Source organism: Dendrobium catenatum, unplaced genomic scaffold (assembly GCF_001605985.2).
Source record: "Dendrobium catenatum unplaced genomic scaffold, ASM160598v2 original_scaffold_61322, whole genome shotgun sequence".
Taxonomy (NCBI): Eukaryota; Viridiplantae; Streptophyta; class Magnoliopsida; order Asparagales; family Orchidaceae; genus Dendrobium; species Dendrobium catenatum.
In genome coordinates, this window is record NW_021379772.1 from 803,928 (window position 1) to 820,060 (window position 16,133).

General features: G+C 38.3%; 1 protein-coding gene across 1 annotated transcript in view; it reads left to right on the forward strand.

Moving 5' to 3' along the window:
- The first annotated feature begins 1,483 nt into the window (after positions 1 to 1,483).
- Positions 1,484 to 16,133, forward strand: part of LOC110112928 (ubiquitin-activating enzyme E1 2) — a 31,187-nt gene continuing 16,537 nt past the window's right edge. Inside the window, exons 1-2 of the mRNA XM_020845312.2 lie at positions 1,484 to 2,066; positions 2,827 to 3,044. Of these exons, the coding sequence (XP_020700971.1) occupies positions 1,760 to 2,066; positions 2,827 to 3,044 (525 nt within the window). The 5' untranslated portion in view covers positions 1,484 to 1,759. The remainder of the gene's footprint in view (positions 2,067 to 2,826; positions 3,045 to 16,133) is intronic.

Consider the following 16,133-nt stretch of genomic DNA (forward strand, 5'->3'; position numbering starts at 1 on the left):
TTAAAAAAGCAGGCACGACTTTGTTGGGCCCAACCAATCTTTTTTTTTTTTTTTTTTTTTTTAGACTCTTTTTTTATATTCTAGACTCAATTTTGATATTTTTAGTGTACAATGATGCTTTAATGATAAAATTTAAGTAAATTTAAAAACTTTATTGAAAAAAATTAATTTATTTTTGCTTCAATCAACGTGCAAACACAGTATAATATTTTTTAAAAAACTTAACATATATTTGCAGATGACAGAGTTTTGAAGTCCAAAAACTTTGGGGCAAATAATAAGTTTTTTGAAAAATTAACTTGATCAGCATAAATCTTCAGGCAATACTTGAATTAGGAACTTCCAAAATTAATTTAGGATGAACTCCAATTTCAACAAAGTTTTAATCGAATTGAGCATCTTAATGAGAAGAATCTATCAAAACCACAAATGATTCCATCGGTGTCCAAATGAATTCAAATTAAACATTTAAAATATATTTAAATCTTTTTTATATTAATTGATTAGTTTTCCAATCTTATATGCTTCTAGTCAAATTGAGTTGCTTGATGAGATGAATCAAATAAGCATATGATTATTTGATTCTATCATGGATAAATAATTTATGATCAGGGAGAACATTATGAACCATTTGATGAAGTGCTTGGATTCTGACCTAATTTATCAAAATGCCCTTCATAAAATGTTATAAATAGGGCTCCACTCTCTACATGAAAGATGGTTGAGTTGGTGCTGAAACAACTCAAGGCATCTATTATATTTTTCAATAATTATCGCCGATAACCACTACCTGAATTCTGTAGTCACCACTATAGTCATCACATAACCCCTTTATAAACTTTCAACTATTCATATGTGGATATCCGACTTTTTTAATACCTATAATAGGAATAAAAAATTATTCTTAGTTTTGTAATCATATCTTCTAAAATTGTGAAGAAAAGCATATTCTAGTAACCATAATTATGTAGTTGATTATATAAGTAGGTCAAATTCCATAATTTTTCTCTTCTCAAAATTTTCATGTATAAAATTATGAACTCTTTATGATTTTAATTTATACATACTAAATTTTCTTATAAAAATAAGTATTAAGTGCACTCTTTTATTTCATTTTAAGCATACGTAGATCACATTGGTCTCTTTGTTGGGAGATTGACCACGAACAAAGAACTCTTGAGTTTGAGACTTATATATGTGATATGTATGTGATAGACTCTTTTTAGGTCTGTTGATTTAGTGTTTTGACTATCCTTTAATAAATTTTTGATTCAAGTCATATGTATATGATGAGTGTGTGAGTCCAAACATTTTTCTTTAATTCTCAAAAAAACTGACTGTATCAAGAGTAATTCCAAAAAAAAAAAAAAAAAAAAATGTGAATTTGGCATAACTTGCCCTACATGCACCCCCATTTCATTCTAAGCACTTTAAAATAATAAAATCTTTGGTCGGCTTTAAGCTATATATACTCAGGAGAACGAAGAAATTTCAGGATACTGATTCTGATCTAAGGGCCGAAGAAGCACCCACAGCTTCCTCCGCCTCACTGTCCTCTACCTTTTCTGCGGCATCGTCTATCCACTTGGAAACCCTAGCAGAAGCCCGAGGTTGGTCTCCACCCAAGAACAAAACCCCACCTCTTCTTTCCTTTCTTTCTTGCTCCGTTCAACTTCGCTTTCATCGCCGATTCGATCAGGTTTAGGCTTAGGGTTATGATATTCGTTTCTGATTTGGAGGAGGTTTTCAGTAGCTCTATATGCTTCCCAGTAAGAGAACCTGCGGAGCTGTGGTAGAAGAAGACGGTGCCGTGAGAGCAGAAGTGCCGAAGAAGCCCAAGGGAGAGGCTTGCTTGATCTCGTCGTCTTCGGCTGAGGTGGCAACGGAGAGCAATCACAGGCCACCGAAAAGGATGGACTACGAGATGGTGAACGGGAAGAAGCAAGTGGACATAGATGAAGATCTCCACAGTCGGCAGCTCGCCGTCTATGGGAGGGAGACCATGCGGCGGCTTTTTTCCTCGAGCGTTTTGGTCTCTGGTCTCCAAGGCCTGGGCGTTGAGATAGGTACTGCGGATGCCACTGTATCTTGTTTTCTGAATAGGAACCTATATAATCTGGATTCATGAGAATTTATTTCTTAAAGATTACGTTTCTTTTCCACTCCGACACAATAATCATCACTAGAATTCGCCTATTTTTAATTCTTGTTGGTGGAAGTGTCGTAATTTCTTATGTTTGGAGTGGATTTTTTTTTTTATTGGATTGCTTACCGCTTTAGCAATCATTATGTTACAGTTAGGTTCTGTGGCGTTGAAATGTGTACTCTTAGCGTTGTAAACTTTATCTTCTGCAACGCAGTATGTGCTGATTTATCTTTAGGGTGTGACTGCTATAGGAATTCTGTCAGCTATGTGTTAATCTGTTCAAAAATGGAATGATGGAAGGAAAGTTTATTCATATTTCGTAAAGTTTGAACAAATGGTCATGGTATGCCATTTTCTCTTATGAGAAATTTTTTGATGCCTTGCAGCCTTTTAACCATCCATGAAAATTGTAGATAACAGGGTTAATTGATATTATGTTGCAATGCCAAAGAAAGCAACAATATTCTATCAATATGCATGCTACCATAGGCAACCTATTATTATTGTTTATTTCTGCTGCTGCTACCACTGCCCACTGCTGGTATTGCAAATGCCACTGAGTGAAACATGTACTCTTTGATCTGTTGTATTCCATAGCCTCTTCTTTCCATATTTTTATGTACTATTTCCTTTTTTATTGATCATGGATGACTTACTGCTGTTTCTTTTTCTTCTTGTAGCCAAAAACCTTGTCCTTGCAGGTGTTAAATCCATCACTTTACATGATGAAGGCAAAGTGGAATTATGGGATTTAGCCAGCAATTTCTATTTCTCGGAGGATGATGTTGGAAAGAACCGAGCTACAACTTGTGTTCAGAAGCTGCAAGAACTGAATAATGCTGTTATAATATCTGCTTTAAATGGTGCTTTGTCACAGGAACAGCTTTCGGATTTTCAGGTCTCTTCTATGGCAATGTATTGATTGCTATTACATCCACCTATTGTTTTCCATATTCTTCAATGCACTGTCTCTTGGTCAATCATTTATTTTTTTTAACATGATGATGCTTCTCTTGTGGAAAAAAAGATGTTTAATCGCATATTGAGTTATTCCTAGGTTAGCTTCTTTGACTTGCAAAAAAATATAGATGTTTGTTAAAATTGTTGATATACATTATTAACTTTGAGAAGATACTTTGGTTAAAAATTGAATTTTCGTGAATGCTATTATGGTTAACCAACATGTTACAAGAATGTGTACATGGAAATTTCATGGGCATTGTAACCATTGTGGAATTTATATTATGAAACACTATCATAGGCTAAAGTCATCCATAAGTGGCATGAATGCAGTTTGGATTAACTTCATATGAGATGGCCTTTTCTATTTTAATGTGAATGAAAGGCTTGAGCTGAAAAGAAATAACTTAGTGGTCTAATTGTTGTACTTATCTCTTGCATGTAAACTTTGAAATTTAGAAGTCTTGAGAAACTTCGTAAAACACAATCATTCAAACTTACATATTTAAACGTCAGATTTATCCAAGATAGATAACACAATGGTCATTCTAAAGGATTAACTTGTCTAGGATTTACATAATACAAAATACATACCTTGATTTTGAATACTGACTAAAGATAGATTTGTTGTTTTCCAATGTAAATGAAGCTTCTTGACATCATGCCTAGTTTAACTTCTAAAATCAGCTATTTTTTAGTTTTATGATTTTTCAGAATTATAAGAGAGATCAAAGAGTTAAAATAAATATTCCATTTGACAATATACTAGATTCACTTTGGTAGTGCGACCTACCATGTAAAGTACAATATAAACATGATTTAATTTATATTAGTCTTATAAAAAGCATCAGCATCCTTAAGGCTATACAACTACCCAACACTTTAAACTGTAGGTGGTACTGTAGGCACTCACCCTACTAAATTGAGGTTCTAAAGAGAAATATCTAATCACTTGTTTAAATTTATAAGGAATAATTTTTAAATGTGCAAAATAGTCTGCATCACATAAATATGTTAGAAAAGATAATAATTTTTTAATTCTTATTGCATAACAAGTTTGAAAGTCATGCTAAATAGTTTATCTCGAATACATATTAGGTGAATGATATAAATTTGCTGTATATGTATTTCTTAGGGAGGATCTAATCTTCAGGATTGATCTCTAATCTTGCACATGCGTTTGATTTCACTTGTTTCCAAGATTTTATCAGTTTTTCTTAGAATTTTGATGCTTTTCTCACATTTTCTCATATCAAATTATTAATATAAAACTTACTCATATTTAGCATTTAAGTATTGTTGTTTATCTTTTGGATTAAGGAAAGGCGTTTGTCTCATTGCTTGGTTGCTTATGCTAAAACAGTCTTTTCGGTATGTCGTAGTAATGGTGCTTTCCTGAGAGATTTGTAGGACATTATGGCCCTACCTTGCCTCGCCCAAAGGCCTAGATGAACACCTGAATCATCTTTAACAACATTGATTCCTATAAGATTGTTGTTTTGAACCATTGTCTTAATCCCTTATAGAATTTTATAAACACTTCTAACCATCAAATTACATTATCATTACATTCTACAACTTGTTTAAAATGTCATTTAATTGAATATTTCTTTACTAAATATTTCAATTGGAAAGTTGTAATTTCTTTGACAAATAAACAATTTTAGGCATCCTCATTATAGTCTTATCCTAATTATTTGTGGTCAACTTCATACATTCTTTAATCTTCATTCATCCAAGTTGAGTGACACCGAGGAAACAAGAAAGGCAAAAAAAAAAAAAAAAAAAAAAAAACCAACAAAAAAAAAAAAAAAAAAAAAAAAAAGACCAACCAACATAAACAAAGAAACCCTCAAATTCTGATTAGTAAATCTTACACGAAACCTTTACAACCAATGACTGAAGTCTTGGACCAAATGATGAACGAGCACTTCAAAAAATGATGGGAAAATAGAAAATAAACAAAACAAAATAAGGTTGCAACAATTGAAATAATCATATGCTATTGTCTACTTGGAAATTTCCTGAGCGAGTCGACAGTTATTGTTTCTTCTCTGTACTTGCATATTAGTTTTTCGGCTCCCCAACTACTGTATGGATCCACAGAAATATTTTTGGAGACTGGAAGGTTCTAGATTTGATCCAAGATTGATTTCATGCTTTCAAGAAATTGGTACTAGTAGGAAATAGCAAGAAAAAAAATCCAAATAGATGGCTGTTTATAGGAAGAAACATAATAGCAATTGAAAAAAATAGCAACAAAGAACCTGGTAGGGTTCCTTGCAATTCAATTTTTGCTTTCTCGATCAGCGTCTGGGACCTTATTAGGTCTTATCCTACAGTGGCGGCAAAACATAACAGTGATTTTCCCTTCCTGCAATGGTAGACAGACTATCCACAGCCTGAGGTGCTTCTGCAGGCATGGGCGGACAGTTGGGTTTCAAACCACTTGCAATGACCCTTTGATTGCCAGGGGAGTAAGCTGAATTGAGACAAATACACTCGACATTGATGATGGCGGATTCCTGGACTTCACTACAATCCCTCTCTTTCCTCTCCTCTCAACATTTAGGGGAAATCCACACTAATGATAGGAGCTCTACCTCATCTCCCAGGTTTTTCTAATTTAATTTTCAACTCCAAGTGCCCCTTTCAAAAGAGTAAAAGTTATTTATAAACAAAATAAGGCTAAAGAGGCCATAATTTACCAAATTATGCCTTTATTCAAAGAAAGAAAGAAATAAGGAGATAAAACCTGGAAAAAATAACAAATGAACTCAACTTACTAAAATGTTTAAAGGATAAGCGAATAAAAACTATATCATGCTTCTTGGGGTGGGGGAAGACTCTTTCTCGATGTTATGTTTAGACCTTGATTAGAGAGATAAAAAACACCGATGACGGAGGAAATGTTCATATCCTCCTGGTAACTCAATCTTAAAAGCATTCTCCTCCCCCATGTGCTCGACTATTTTAAAAGGTCTATTAGTTTTTGGTTTAAGTTTGGCAAAGGGTCCACAAGAACACTATTTACTTTAGTGAGTCCACACTCAATATCACTTTAAAGGAAGCTAAAATATGAGATTTGTTAGCTTGTTTTTAATATTAAACATTTATTTTTGTTATCATTTCATGAACTTGCCAATGTAGTTTTTTATTTTCACAGTCGTTTTTTTCCATTTGACAATACACAATCTCAAATGATCTTCTACTTATCATTTGGTTGATGGAACAATTTTAAGCAAATTAGCTTGTGCTTGTTGACCTACACTATAGGAAAAAAAAAAGAAAAGAAAAGAAAAAAGAAGAGGGATCGAAATCACGTACCTGTTCGACGTCGGCTCGCGTAATGGCAAATCCCCAAAATTTCGCAAGTTGGACGTCCTACACCATCGCCTACCCATGATCCAACGTTGCCTCTCCCACGTTCGCCTTGATTGCGTTGTCCTGCATGACGCCTTGCCTCACATCCTTAAATACTGAAAGAATGAGGCTTTCGATTGTTCGTTCCTTCCTCCCTCAAGTTTAGACACTCGCAAACCTCATTGCCAAAGCCGCAGACTTCCTTCGACTTGCCCTAGCTCTGACTTCCCATCTCCTTCGGCGACGTTCCCTTTCCTGTGGGATCGGAAGTTACGACATTTTGGATCGGAAGCAACCATGGAGCTCGCTCGCTTTGAAGGTAACACTCTTTATATCGCGTGCTTCTTCGGCTCCTTCGCTATTGTTCGACTTCGCTCCTCCAGCAGCATTCCCTTCCAGTTGGATCATAAGCAAAAAAGTAGCAATCTCAATCTGCCTTCCCAAAATCTACAATCCCAATCTGCCTTCCCAAAATTTCCCTCGGAACTTAATTTTTTAAAACTCCCGACGAAAGCAAAAAAGTAGCAAGCGGCGAGGAGACCGGGGCGCGAATTTTCCGAGCCCACAATCCTATGGAAAGGCCCCATTTCTTGATATTTGTTTTTCCCACAGAACATCTTAACAAGTTTCCCAAACTATGTTTGATGGCTTTTGTTTGACCATCCATCTGAGGGTGAGTTGTGGAACTAAATTGTAGTTTAGTGCCCAATTTTTCCCATAATGTTTTCTAAAAATGACTGGGAAAGCGCACTTCCTTATCAGACATAGTAGTTTTAGGAATCTCATGCAGACAAACAATTTCCCTTATAAATCAGCGATTTATAAAGTGTTATGGATTTTATAACATGGGATAAAACAAGTCATTTTAAAATATAAATCCACAACTATCATAATAGAATTTTTATGTCATTGGGTTTTGGGCAGTCCTATCACAAAATTTGTGCTGATATCTATCCAAGGAGCCTTAGGGATAGATAAAGGAGTGTGCAATTCTATTTTCTTATTCCTAGTTTTGGCTTTATGGTACACTCGACATCCTTTAAAGAAAGGAATAGGATAACATCATGTTGAATTGATGGGCTTGTAAAAATTTTCTTATATACATGTAGTAGTTATATCCCACCAAAGTTTCCCCCTAAATCCCTTGCATAACAATCAAATATAATAGCTTCTTGGGATGCAAACTCTATTTTGAAACAATAGACAACTATCTTGTATTTGATAAAAATTATGGGTCCTTTTTTGACAGAGCTTTCATTTTTTTACAAAATATAAGTCCTTGGAATAAAGATTGATGATCGCTCAAATCCTATGACTTTGGTTTGAAGGAGACTAATAAGGGTATAGCGTTGACCCAAAGCACCTGCAATTATGTTTTGACTACTAACTTATATTTAAAAATGTAATGAAGAGATGAGAGAAATTTTGCTTAGCATGTCTTCCTTTATGTTTATTTTGATTATGAAATATTTTAATGTTTTGTGATCTGAATAGAGGATGAATTCATTTGCTAAGAGATAATGATTCTAATGTTCTAAGGCACTCACCATTGCATAGAATTTTGTCATGGGTGGAATAATTGTGTTGGGCCTCGTTCAAAATTTCACTAAAATAGGCAACAGGAGGCCCGTTCTGACTCAATATGACACTAATACCTATATTAGATGCATGACAGTCAACTTTAAAAACTTATTTGAAATTAACATGGGCAAGGACAAGGGGCATGGGTGACAGCCTGCTTAAGTTCCATGAAACTAGCTTGGGTAGCAAATATCCCAATGAATTTGTCTCCTTTAGCAAGTTCCGTTTAAGGGGTTGCCATAAAGCTAAAATTCTTAATAAGTCATTGATAGGAAGACATCAAACCATGGAAATAACACACTTCCGTCAAGGAATGTGGAATGGGCCAATCTAAAATTGCTTGTACCTTTTCTTAATCCATTTCTATTCCTGCACTAGAGACAGCATGACCTAAAAATTTTGATTTTCTAGGCAAGAATTTATATATACTAGGATTGGCATATTGTTGTTGCTGTTGAAGGACTTCAAATAATTGTTTCAAGTAAAATAAATGATCATCTATAGTACAACTGTGACTAAAATGTGGTAAAAGTAGACCACAACTAATTTTCCTATTAAAGGTCTACAAACATTAGTTATCAAACACATAAAAGTACTAGGTGCATTAGAAAGACCAAAGGCATCAACATCTAGTCATATAATCCATCTCGTATTTTAAAGTTTGTCTTCCATTCATCCCCATGTTTCATTCTAATTTAGTGTTATGAACTTTGTAAATCAATCTTAAAGAAGGCAAATGCTCCATGCAATTGATCAAACAACTCATCTAGTCAAGGAATAGAAAAAGGATATTTTATTGTGATTTTGTTGACAGCTCAACTATCAATACACATAGGTCACATAACCATCTTTCTTTGTGACTAATAAAACAGGAACAACACAAGCTCTCTTGAATCAGACATTTGTTTTGGATGTCTTCTACCTGAGTTTGTAATTCTTCATTTTTCCTTAGGCCTCATCCAATAGGTTGGACAATGGGGAATCACGACACTAGGCACAATACATGGGTGGTTGTCCTGAAGATAACTCTGTTGGGAAAACAAGTTGAAATTTTTGTAACAGAGGCTGCACTAATTCTTGGATAGGTTCTTGTTCTTAGTTTCCTTCCACAAGTATGTGAGCATAAGTTGAAGTAGCTTATTTCATGGCTTTAAGGAACATAGATTTAGATACTATGGTGTAACTGTTTTTATATCTATCATGTATAGTACGCTAATAGGAAATACTTGAGTTCGCAAGTAATCCTATCGGATCTACTTGAGTTCGCAAGCAAACCTAGCAATAATAGCGAGAAAATAAAGGAATCGTGCTGGGAGAACAACCAACAAACAATAACAAATCTTATAACAAACAAAGAGAAACAAGCACAAAGCAAAGATACAAGAGATCCTCAATTCGAGAGGAGGATTGTCTCTCCCAAATCTCTAGACAAGAGAGTTTAGAGCCCAAACGCCAAGAAACCCTAATTTCAATCAATCAAAATATAATCCCTCTTAATCCCCTCATGCACTTTAATAAAAAAGCTTTCTTAATATAATTTCCCTCTCAAAGCTCTAACCGCCCTCTTCATGCACTTTGGACTGTTTCTGCCTCCTGTACACCTGCAGAGCCGACCAAAGGGACGGTTGGGCCGGTTCTGCCTAAACCGGTGTATCAATACCACCTTCCCAAAGAATCACCTTGTCCTCAAGGTGAAAACCTGGAAACTGTTGATTCACCCTCTCGTATGGCTCCCACGTGATCTCGTAGTCAGGAAGGTTCTTCCACTGAATCAACACTTTCTTAGTTCCATCTTCTTTCTGGTGAACCCCCATCAGTTCTAAGGGTTTCAAAACTATCTCTAAATCTTCAGTAAGTGTCGCCGGTAGCTCGGGGATTGGCTGTATAGTCACTAATGACCTTTCCCAACTGCGATACATGAAAAACTGGATGTATAGTCGCCGTTGGTGGTAGTTTCAGCCGATATGCTACTGCTCCAATCTTCTTCAGTACTTCATAAGACCCAAAGTATCTTGGAGCAAGCTTCTCATTCCTTCTTTTGCCGATTATCTTTTGTCTATACGGTCGGAGCTTTAAAAACTCTCTCCCCCACTTTAAAATGGATGTCATTCCTATGCCCATCAGCTTGTTTTTTCTTATTCAGTTGAGCCCTCAGCAGATGTCTCTTCAATTCTTCCAGCACTCTATCCCTCTCCTCTAAGTACTCTACTGACGAAATTGGAGTACTACTACTCCCAAAGTGCACCAAGTGGGGGGATCTCTTCCGTACAATACCTTGAATGGGGTCATCTGAGAAGCAGAATAAAAAGAAGTGTTGTACCAGTACTCAGCCCAATAATAGCCACTTAGCCCATAGCTTGGGTGTCTCTGACACGAAGCATCTAAGGTAAGTATCCAAGCTCCTGTTAACTACTTCCGTTTGGCCATTCGTATGTGGGTGGTAAGCTGTGCTCCTCTTCAGAACAGTCCCCTATCCACTATAACATGAACCCTTTTCTCTATCTGAGGCTATCGCCTTTGGTACTCCATGTAATCTGACCACCTCTCTGATGAAAGTTGAAGCCACTATCACTGCGGTGTAGGGGTGTCGGAGGGGAATGAAATGTGCATACTTTCTCAACCTATCCACCATCACTAGAATCACCGTGAAACCTTCTGATTGGGGAAACCCATCCATGAAGTCCATGGATATCTCCTTCCATACTCATCCCGGTAGGGCCAATGGCTGTAGTAGTTCTCCCGTTGACATAGCCAAGTATTTGTTCCTTTAATAGATCTCACATATGGCTACCATCTCCTCTACATATTTATGCATCACCTTCTAGTACAGCTCCGAAGCTAGCATTCAGTATGTCTTCTGCATGCCCGAATGGCCCCCAACACCGCTTCCATGAAACTCTTGAAGTAAGTTTGGGATGTGGATCGAGGTCCGGGGCATCACAAACCTTCCCTGATATGACAGTTTATCCCTCTCCACTGAGTATTCTGAGTGACTATCCTCTTCCTTCGATAAATCTGACCTAATCTTCTCCAAATCCTCATCTCAAGCACTCTCTTCTCTAATGGCCTCTCAGTCAAGCATTAAATGAACAGATAGGGCCACTGTCTGCAGCTCCCCCATATATCTGGACAAGGCATCTGCCGCCTTGTTCTCCAATCATGGCTTATACTGAATTTTAAAATTGTACCCCAACAACTTGGACAGCCACCTCTAATGCTCTTCTGTCACCATCTTTTGTTCCAGCAGGTATTTCAAGCTTCGCTGATTTGTCCTGACAATGAAATGCCTCCCAAGTAGGTATGGTTGCAACTTCTAGATGGCCAAAATGATGGCCATTAATTCTCTCTTATAGACTAACTTCATCCTGGCTCTAGCAGTCAACACCTGACTGAAATATGCAATGGGCCTCCGACTCTACATAAGCACTGCACCCAGTTCGTATTTGCATCTGTCTCCACAATGAAGGTCTAAGTGAAATTTGGCAAAGCTAGGACCAGTATCATAGTCATCGCTTTCTTCAGGCTCTCAAATGCTGATGTGGCGCCTCCCCCCTAGGAAACCGTCCTTCTTCAACTGCTCAGTGAGTGGCCATGCTATGGTGTTGTATCCATTTACAAACCTCATGTAGTAGCCTGTCAGTCCTATAAATCTCCTTAGCTCATTCAGATTTTTCGGCACTGGCCATTTTAGCATTGCCTCAATTTTGGACTAATCTGTTGCTATACAACATGGCCCAAGTACTTTACACTGGCTTGTGCGAAGCAGCATTTTCTTTAAGTTGGCCCTCAACTAGTGCTTCTACAACACCTCTAACACCCTTTTCAAATGCTCCCAGTGCTCCTCTGTTCTACTGTAGACCAGGATGTCATTAAAGAATACCAATATAAATCATCTGAGATAAGGTTTGAAAATCATATTCATAAGTGTCTGGAAAGTAACGGGAGCATTGGTGAGGCCAAACGACATCACCAGGAACTCACAGTGTCCCTCATGAGTTCTAAAGGCCATCTTGGGTACATCCTCCTCCTTCATCCAAATTGATGGTAATCTGATTTCAAGTCTATCTTGCTGATTATCACTATTCCACTCAATTCATCTAACAGCTCATCAATGACTGGTATATGAAACTTGTCAGGTACAATTTTCTTGTTTAGTGCTCTGTAGTCCACACAAAAATGCCAGTTGTCATCATTCTTTTTCACCAATAGAACTTGACTAGAGAAGGGACTGATGCTGGGTCTGATGATTTCTGCCTCCAGCATCTCTCCAATCAACTTTTTGATTTCAACTTTTTGAAACAGAGGGTAGTGATAAGGCCGTACACTAATGGGTGACACTCCCTCCCCTAAAACAATGGAGTGCTCCTGCTCCCTCTGTGGTGGCAATCCCTGAGACGGCTGAAATATCTCTTGGAATTGCTAAATCAAAGTCTGTATAAAGAGGGGTATGTCCCTTCCCTCTTCCAATCTAGCTCCCTCCAAACTGTGTAGCTCCACCAAATATTCTCTGTCTGCCAACTGTATATTCCTCACTATAGTTTTAAGAGAAATCATGGATTTGTATAGCCCCACATCTCCCTTAATCACCACGTTCCTTCCATATACCATCAACTCCATCGTGAGTGCTCCCCAATTCACTTTGGTGTCTCCCAAAGTCTGCAGCCATTTCATCCCCAAGATGACATCTATACTCCCAATCTCCAGTGGAAGAAAATATTCATTCACCTTAATCCCCTGGATAGTTAGTACCACTCCTATGCAAATCTCCTGGCCCTTCTCCACTTTTCTCGTACCCATCATCACCCCGTAGCAACCCGTATCCACCAATCTCACTCCCATCTGGTCGACGACCTGATTGGAAATGAAATTGTGGGTAACCCCACTATCAATCAACACCACCATCTCCCTGTCCTCTAACTCCCCCTTCACTTTCATGGTATGATTCGTCGTGAATCCTACCATTGAGTTCAGGGATACCTCGGCCAGAACCAAGTGCAGCTTCTCCTCCATCTCCTTCTCTCTCCTCCTCACCTCCCTCAGTTTCTTCGTCAACACATACGGTGAGAACCTGAAGAGTTTGGTTCTTGCATCGATGCCTTGGCTTATACTTTTCATCGCACATGAAGCACAACCCCTTAGCCCTCTTCTCCTGCATCTCCTTCTCTGTCCCTCCTATTGTTTTCTCCTTGGTGGCCTCCCGACTTCCTTCTGTTGCAGGACCTTTAGGTGCTAGATGGATGGTCGTCATCCTGTAAGTACTCCTTATGCTACTGCTCTTAGCTCCCCTCTCCAAATTTCTCTGATTTTCAACCAGCTGAGGCAACTTCATGGCCTCCCCCAAGTCACGAGGCATCATAATCTTTACTGCTGTTGGATCTCCACCTTCAACCCCTTCATAAAATTTTCCTCCAATATCGTATCTGATAGTCGCTCCACCCTGCTAGCTAGGTGCTCAAATCGCTCCCGGTAGGCTGCTACTGATCCCTCCTGTGTTAGAGCAAAGAACTGCTCATAGAAATTTTCTCCCCGGTCAGTTTGGAAACGTTCTATTATGCATTCCTTGAATTCCCTCCAGTTCCTGATAGGCCTCCTTTGGTCTCTTCACTGATACCAAAATAGAGCTTTTCCTCCAAGCACAAGTTCGTTGCTGTCAACTTCGCCTCCTTCGTCAGCCCATTGACGATGAAGTATCGCTCCACCTTATAAATCCATCTATACGCATCTTCTCCTTTGAATATGGGCATCTTCAACTTCCTCACCTTCTGGTCGCCACCATTCCCCTTGATTTCTCCATAGTTTCTCCTCTCCCAAGTGCTAAGCCCTCCCATGTCTCCTGATCTTCCCTTGCTCTGCATAGCCCAAACCCCCTTTGAAATCCCCCATTCTTTCTTCAAAATCAAAGCCTCGACGGTCATAGTATCCCTCCTGACGTTCCTCATAACCACATTCTCTTTCTTCCCTCTAGACAGGCTCCAAATGGGGTCTTCTTCTTTCTCCTTCCATGATATCCACCTCATCGTCCTCCCTACGAATTTCAAAATTCGTGTTCTTCCCTTCCACCCCTTTTTCCACGGAAGCCGTCGTTTGGTTTTGAATTTCCAACATTTCCTTTATCATGTCCCGGAGATCGACTACTTGTCCTTCCATGGAGGAAATTCTTTCCTCCACCGTTATCTTGATTTGATTCATCTCCCATTTAAGCCTTTCTTCCAAAGCATCCGCCTTCTTGGCCGCCATCACAATTTGGAGTTTGTAGATTCACAAAATTTGAATTTAGGAGTAAAAAAATAGTAACTTTCTCCTTTTCCGGGCCAAAAATTGCTGCAGGAATTTGTCAAAAACAACCATCCACTGGTCCCAAGACTTGCTCTAATACCAATTTGATGGGAAATACTTGAGTTCACAAGTAATCCTATTGGATATACTTGAGTTCGCAAGCAAACCATAGTTTAAAATTACACAATAAGAGGCGCGCCTCAGCGCAATTTCGCCCCTTTAAGCCTCAAAGCCCATGCAATGAGATCAGGATTTGAGGCATACGCCTCAAGGCATGCCTAGTCTCACGGTTTAGAGGCGTCCGCCTCTAAAAATTAAAAGAAGCTAACCTAATATATATTTGTTTGGTTCGGACCCCCCAACCCTCTCGTGGTCTTTTGTCATTTCCCGAAAACAGGTTTTCTCCCTTCTTCTTCGAGGGACCTTTTTCCTTCTTCTTTTGGCGTCGACTTCCTTCCACCGTGAGTTGCTCTTCTCCTATTGCTTGGAGTTATCTTCTACCACGAGTTGGGTTGGAGTCTCCTTCGACCAACCGCTAAAAGCTCTTCTTCTTCATGGTTCCATCCATCGGTTTGTCTGCTCGGTATCGCTAGGTACATGCTCGATACTGCTAGGTACATGCTCAGTACCGCTAGGTACAACAATGTTTGGTACCACTAGGTACATGCTCAGTACCGCGTAGGTACATGCTCGGTACCGCTTAGTACATGCTCGGTACCGCTCAATATCTTTCCATACAAACAACTTACAAATTTAAAAAACAAGCAGAACTTCAAAATTACTCTTATAATAAAAATTTGTTCCAGAGCCCCCGAAAACCCCGCAGGTCGAACCCTGCCAGGAGTCAGAGCCCCCTTGGACCCTCAGCAGATCGGTATATTGTTGTATTCATCATCTTTAGTAATAGTTGTTAGTGTTAGTCTGCTTCTTTATAAGTGCATGCTTTGTATAAGTTTTCTTAATGCAGAATCAGTGAAGCATTATGTTTAGGGATTCGATATATTGCACTAATATATTCATCTCATAAATGATGGTCAAAAGTAAGAATAAAGCTGCATCAGGTCATAGAAAATATCCAGCATGCAAACATAACACTTTGGTGGATTTAGGGAGAAGTGATAAAACATATTTATATCTAAAATACAATTACTGTGATAAAGTTGTGAAGGGTGGTGTGACTAGGATGAAGGATCACCTTTCAGGGTCTCATAAGAATGTTGCTCTATGCTTCAAAGTTCTTGATATTGTAAGGGAGGAGATAAAGTCATACATGAATAAGTCTGCCACATCAAAACATCTTGTACATAAGCAATTTGAGGACAGAGTTGATGTTGGCTTTTCTTACGGGAGTGAGCACAACGTTAGAGGTTCATCTTCTTTGATGAAGCTCATTTCATCTAGGGGTGTTAGATGGCATATGGATCATTATATGATGGACACATCAGAGGATAGGCCTTCTACTACACAGAAGATGGCCTCAGAAAATGCAAGGGAGGCACAGAGAAGAGTGTGTAAGGATATAGGTAGATTTTTCTATGAAAATACAATTCCATTTAATGTTGCAACATCACCTGCCTATTATAACATGATTCGTTTAGTTGGAGCATTTTGGGAGAGGTTTAAACCTCCAACCATGTATGATTTGAGAATATAGATTCTAAAGGAGTTGGAAAACACTGATAAAAGCATCGAAGAAATTAAGAGGACTTGGGCTCAAATATGAGTAACAATTATGTCAGATGGGTGGTTTAATATTAAACATAGAAGTCTGATCAACATTCTCATTAATAATTCTTATGATACTATG